This window comes from Erinaceus europaeus, chromosome 12 (assembly GCF_950295315.1).
Source record: "Erinaceus europaeus chromosome 12, mEriEur2.1, whole genome shotgun sequence".
Taxonomy (NCBI): Eukaryota; Metazoa; Chordata; class Mammalia; order Eulipotyphla; family Erinaceidae; genus Erinaceus; species Erinaceus europaeus.
Window position 1 is genome coordinate 42,168,527 of NC_080173.1, and position 6,000 is coordinate 42,174,526.

The 6,000-nt window shown below is 52.2% G+C and overlaps 1 protein-coding gene across 2 annotated transcripts in view; it reads right to left on the bottom strand.

Annotated features, from left to right (window-relative positions):
* Positions 1–1,526, bottom strand: part of CRHR1 (corticotropin releasing hormone receptor 1) — a 54,053-nt gene extending 52,527 nt beyond the window's left edge. For both annotated transcript variants that reach the window (XM_060203294.1, XM_007529660.3), the window contains exon 1: positions 1,382–1,526. In XM_060203294.1, the coding sequence (XP_060059277.1) occupies positions 1,382–1,456 (75 nt within the window). In that variant the 5' untranslated portion in view covers positions 1,457–1,526. The remainder of the gene's footprint in view (positions 1–1,381) is intronic.
* Between the last annotated feature and the right edge of the window lie 4,474 nt (positions 1,527–6,000).

Consider the following 6,000-nt stretch of genomic DNA (forward strand, 5'->3'; position numbering starts at 1 on the left):
AGCCTGCTTTTAGGCCAAGATTCCATAAACACGTCCTAAGCTTTAAAAAAAAAAATCCCATGTATCTAATATGGTCTAGTGATTTTTCTCTGAGTGTTCTTTCTCCTGCCTCCCTCCTCCTGGTTCACTCAGAAAACAATCTCTGGATTCACCCTCCTGCCTTTCGGTTGTAGGTAGGGGAGAGCAGAAGACAGGATCAGCAGATCGAACCTCAGTCATTAAAAAGTGCCACTGCCATCAACAACAAACCGACTTATAAATATTTGGGAGAGGGGGAAAGGATGGGAGAAGCTTTAGTAGCAGGGAATGTCTCCACTGCTCAACCAGCCTCAGTTGCCAGTTGCCTTTTCATAATCTTGGTGGCTGAACTCTGACCACTCTAAGGACTGGGATATGTAGAGTTAGTTGAGTTAATAACTGATGGGACATAAAATTCAGTCCCTCCTCATCCCTTCTCCAAATCCGGTCCATTTGGTTGAATGTAATCCTTTTTTAATGCACCGAACCCAGGCAACCTGGTGCCTGTGGCAGAGCTAGGCTGGGCTGTACAGAGTCCCGAGGAAACTTCGAGCAGCGCGAAGCCACTGCCTGCCCAGCCTCTGGGGGGAAGCTCTGGGCTCTGGGAGTGGCCGCTGTCACTAGAGCGCGCAGAGCCTAGCATCCCCCAGTCCTTCCCCGCGCACGCCACAAACTTCACCCGGGAGGCAGGCACTAGACGCTCAGTCTGGCCACTTTCCTAACTCCGACTGGCGTAAAGCAGCACTCCGCCAGGGCAAGAGCCCGCAGCGCTGCTGCCGCAAGTCCAAGAGCTCAGGTGCTCAGGGCTCGCCCAGCGGAGCATTGCCACCCCTCCCAGGAGACTGTGATCCAAGGCTCAGAGGCGCGGTTGATGTTCACTCCCCTGCACTTGCAGCTCTCTGCGGAGAAGAGGGGGCCGAACGGAGCTCCCAGGAGTAAGGCGGGGGTGTAAGAGCTGGGGGGGTGCGGATGACAGGGTCTTGGAGCTGATGGGGGTGGGTGGGGAATATTCACCACCTCCGGAGCCGCGGCAGGGGACAGCACGGACCCAAGCTTCGACTCCCGCAAACCAGCAGCGATTCTCCGCACAGAGCTGGGTACCCCGGGAGGGCGAACCCCCTTTCCTCTGCCAGAGTCCTGGCAGCTTCGCCACAAGGATTCATTTTCTAACCTGAGTGCTTCCCCCCCCCCCATCACCACCCATAGGAACCGAACGCCATCACCCAAGGTCGGAGGAGAGGGGCTGGCCGCCCCCGGCCCTGTGCTCAGCTCCAGCCGAAGACACCCCCACACACGCACAACCCACCGCGCCCCGCCCGACCGGCTGCGGCGCCCGCACTCCAGGGCGCGCGGCTCTGCTTACCTTGAGGAGCCGCAGCTGCGGGCGCCGTCCCATCCTCCGGCTCGCTAGCGCGGGCTGCCCAGGGCCCTCGGACATCCCGGGAGGGCCGCGGCGGGCTCGGGCAGCCCGGGTGGGGCGGCCAGCTCCTCTGCCGCTGTCCTGCGCTCGGCGCTTCGCGACCCCGCAGCCGCCTCCTTCCCGGGTAGTGCAGCCCGCAGCCGGCTCACCGCGCCCCCGCCGCTTCTTCCTCCTCACCTCACTCCCCACCCCCTCGCCGTGTCCCTCCCTCCCGCCAGCCCGAGCCTCCTCCGCGCCGCGCCGCGCCGCGCCTCCCGCCCCCGCCTACCCCGGCCCCTTGCGCCCCCGCCAACCCCGCGCCGCAATGACCCCCTTTACGCGCCGGCTGGCAGCAGCTGCAGCTCGGGGAGAAGCCGGGGGCTGGCAGGGGCGGCGGCGGCGGGAGGGGAGGAGGCTGCGGCTCGCCCTCCCGGCCTGGGATCAGGTTCGGGGAGTCCGAGGGAGTGTGGGGAGACCGGAAAGACTTAGGTAGATCTGTGGTGAGCTTGGGGAGGCTGGGGAGCCTGGGAGGCCCGACTGAGCGGAGCCACCAGGGAAGTCGAGGAAGCCCAGCATTGGGTCTGGGCGCTTTCAGTTCTCAGCTGCCAGAGCTGGTCTCTGCCGCCCCCACTTCAGGAGGAGGGGGCAGTAGAGTAGGGCGGACCCCCAGCGCCGGCGCCCTGACTTTCCCAGAGTGCACAGACAAGCAACAGCTTTGCAGGAGGGATCCTTCTCTGTAGTCATTCATTCGTTCATTCATTCCTTTTCCCTCCACCCAGCTATTCAGTGTAAGAGACTGCAAGTTTGGTCCCAGCAAATGGCTGAGCCTGAGGATCTCTAAATGAAGGGGTAGGGGGTGGGGGGCTGTGGTGCCCTGAGGAGACAGCGGGGCGGCAGAAGACCACTGAGAAAAAAGCAGAGCGCATTTTGAGCGACTACCGCCGGGGCAGGCGAGAGCGCGGTAGCTCCCCCTCTAGGCAGAGCACTCAGGCTAGGGTCAGTCGCCCAGCCCTGTCTCCATCCAATTTGGCTCTGAGTTCCCCATCCACCCTCCCTCCCCAAGCTCAGGGAAGCAGCCCCACACATCCTTTAAATCCTTTGACTTGCCAGTTTAGAGGAGTTGCCTTCCTTTTCTCTTTTCAACAGAACAGAGAGAAATTGGAGGGGGGGCTGGACAGAAAAGGATAGAAAGAGAAAGAGAGAGAGAGAGAACGAGGAAGAGAAAAAGAGGGACCTACAGCCCTCCTCCACCACCCGTGAAGCTTTCCAGTTACAGGTGGGGGCCCGGGGCTTGAACCTAGATCTTCAAGCATGGTACTATGTGCATTCAACCAGGTGCACCACCACCCAGCTCCAAGTGTTGCTTCCTTCTCCTAAGAGCTGGAATCCCTTCCATCCTGCAGAACTTCAGCCTGAAGAGCCAAGGCAATCCCTCTGGAGGAAGTGGGCCACTGGTCAGCCATCTCTGAAACCAGCATCTTTACTTCACCTTCTGTCCCTTGTGCCCCCCCCCATTTTTACAATACATTAGGTGATAGCCAGTGTGTCTGAGTCTTCATTTAGAAATGGAATTACTGAAAGAGGTTATGATCCAACATGCAGTTTACTGATAAGGAAACTGAGGCACACAGAAGAGTAATGGGTAATGGTAAGCCTAGTCTCTGAAATGACTTCTTAATTTTCAGTTCAGTAACTGGAGGTTGGGGCTCTGAATTGCAGAGCAACTTTGCAAAGGAGGCCAGCTGGTTGGCAGGAAGAGACCTTTCAGATGAGGCTCACAGTCCCCATGAGATTCTCACCTCAGAGTGGGCATGCTGAGTATAAAGCACTGTCTAGCTTCCAGCAAACACAGAAGGGAGGAATGCATCAAGCAGTTGCCAGCTTAAATTTCTGCAATAAAAACAAATACAAAGTTATTGAAATAGAGCTTCTCCTGGAGTCAGACACATCTGGCTGTCTCTATCAAATAAAGATAATTAAATAATTGAAACACTGTTAAATTAAATAATTGAAACACTGTTAAATAATCTCCAGGTGACTACAGGGAGAGATAGAGAGGTAGAGAGACAGAGAGACACCTGCAGCCCTGCTTTATCACTCACAAAGCTTTCCCCCTGCAAGTGGGGGCCAGGGGCTTGAACCTGGGTCCTTGTGCATTGCTACCACCTGGCCCCAACAATATTTTAATTTTCTCATCTATCAAATGGGGACAGGATGGTAGGGCATCCTGGGAGGTTTCTTTACTGGACTGTGGTTGGCACATAGTGAGGGCTTAATGAAGACCTATCATCATCATGGGGCAGACCTGATGCTCAGGTGTGTGGGCCTTCCTTCCAGGCAATTCTGTGGGAAGCAGAATTATTGACTAGAAGGTTACATAGTGGTGGGCTGTGGAATCCAGTAAGGAAGCTGCCAGCCTATGGGAGGTTTACCCAACCCCTGCAGAAACCTTGCCCCCTAGCCTGACTCCACCTTGGAACTGACTCTATAGGAACCAGGCAACTTCAAACTTCTGTATTCTGTGCTTCACCCTGCTTCATTAACACCACCAAGTTTTGCCTTTCTGGTCTCAGTGTCTTCTCCTTGACATGATCTTTAAATATGCTAATGCTATCGATTAGGCTGTAATCAAGTTTTGCTCTTCCTGACTTCTTGGCCAGTAATTTAGGCCTTCTCTTTCTAAAAGGGGGTGATCCCAGATGACAGGGTTTTCATCCCTCTGGTGTTGACTGTGTTGATTTTATGGACTTAGCCTACACTGCCCACCCCCACCCTGAGATGGCATGAGGGTGACTTCTGTATCATTCTGTGATCTGCTTATTTATAGCTTTGACCTTGGATGCCTCAGGGGAGTTATGAGAACATTGTGTTTAACAGTCCTCTGTATAAAGATTCCATACCTCCTTTCCTTTGTCCTGAAACTTATTCCTTCCACCTTCAAGAGCCCATTCTGCTCAGCTTGGTGAAGATGGCAGTCCTGAGGCTTTCCATATGCTCTTCCCTTACCAACCCCCCTCCAGTTTGAGCTAGAGCCAACCAGTTTAGTGACTCAGGGTGACCTTCTTAGGCAGCCTCTGCACATAGCCCCAAGGCCTTCCAACTCTCTCTTTCCACCTGGCCTTGACCCACTCCTCTTCCTACCCAAGTCCAGACCAGGGTCAGCTTTCATTCCTGCATGTTTTGAAAGGAGAAAAATAAATAAACCAAACAGGAATAAGTGATCTTCCAAAATGCAGGAGAGACAGAGATGAGAACAAGAAGGACTGAGATTGCTACCTCCTACCTCCTGGGGGTTCTGTTGGCTCTGACCTTGGGCATCCAGGTAAGATGGCTGGTCTGGAAACATCCTTCTCAGACTACTGAAGGACCAGTGCTTGATTTTTAAATTTTGGATCTGTTGCAGACTGCTGCTATTGCAATATACAGTGGGAATGAATTACCATTAAAGACAAAATGAAACATAAAATAAAGTCTAATTCAAAGAATGGTAAGAGCCAATGAGATTCAAACTGTTCTGTTAGGTCATTTACAATTTTCTAAAGGCTTATTCTTTAATTCTGCACTTACCTTTCAGAGATTGACAACAAATAATCTACAGACAGATGATGCTTGAGATAGAATGGGTCTGGAATGTTTCTGAAGGATGAGGTCAGGAAAGTACTCTCATGGAAGCAGCAGCTTATAAAATTACAGGAACATGGTGTTATTGCTCCATTTATCTACATTTTCATTCAACAAATAATTAATAGCAACTATATACACATCACTATAGGAGGGGACAGCAAGGCTAGTGAAGATTGATACAACAGGGCTCTGGCCCTCAAGATGTTCATGAGCTGGAAGGAGATAGTTATTTTGATAAATAAAACCTAGCGAATGTAGATCAAGGTTTGAAGCCAGGAATATTAATTCTGCCTGAGGACAATGGAAGGTTCTACCAAGGAAGTGACATTGTGTTGGGGTCTAGAGACAGAGAGACAGGCCTTTAATCTCATACAGCCAGCTGACACTCAATAAATGAATTGATGTGTACATAGTGTTAGGCACATCAGCTGACACATAGAAGTGCTTAAAGTGCTAGCTGTCTTTATTACTAAATCTTTTTTTTTTTTTGCCTCCAGGGTTATCACTGGGGCTCAGTGCCTGCACTGTGAATCCACAACTCCTGGAGGCCACTTTTCCCATTTTGTTGCCCTTGTTGTTGCACTTGTTGTAGCTGTTATTGTTGTCACAGCTGTTGTTGTTAGATAGGACAGAGAGAAATCAAGAGAGGAGGAGAGAAAGATAGACACCTGCAGATTTACTTCACTGTTTGCAAAGTAACCTCCTGCAGGTGGGGAGCTGGGGGCTCAAACCAGGATCCTTAAGCTGGCCTTTGCACTTTGTGCCCTGTGCGCTTAACCTGCTGTGCTACTGCCCAGCCCCCTACTACTAAATCTTATACATCACCACTACCACCACCATAATTAAGGCAGACCAATTCTGTGCTTAACTTGGGTTGTGGGATGTTCAGCTGGAGGATAAAGGTGCACTCATCTTGGTCTACCCTCTTTGTCAAAGGAAAAATTGTCTAGGACAGACGG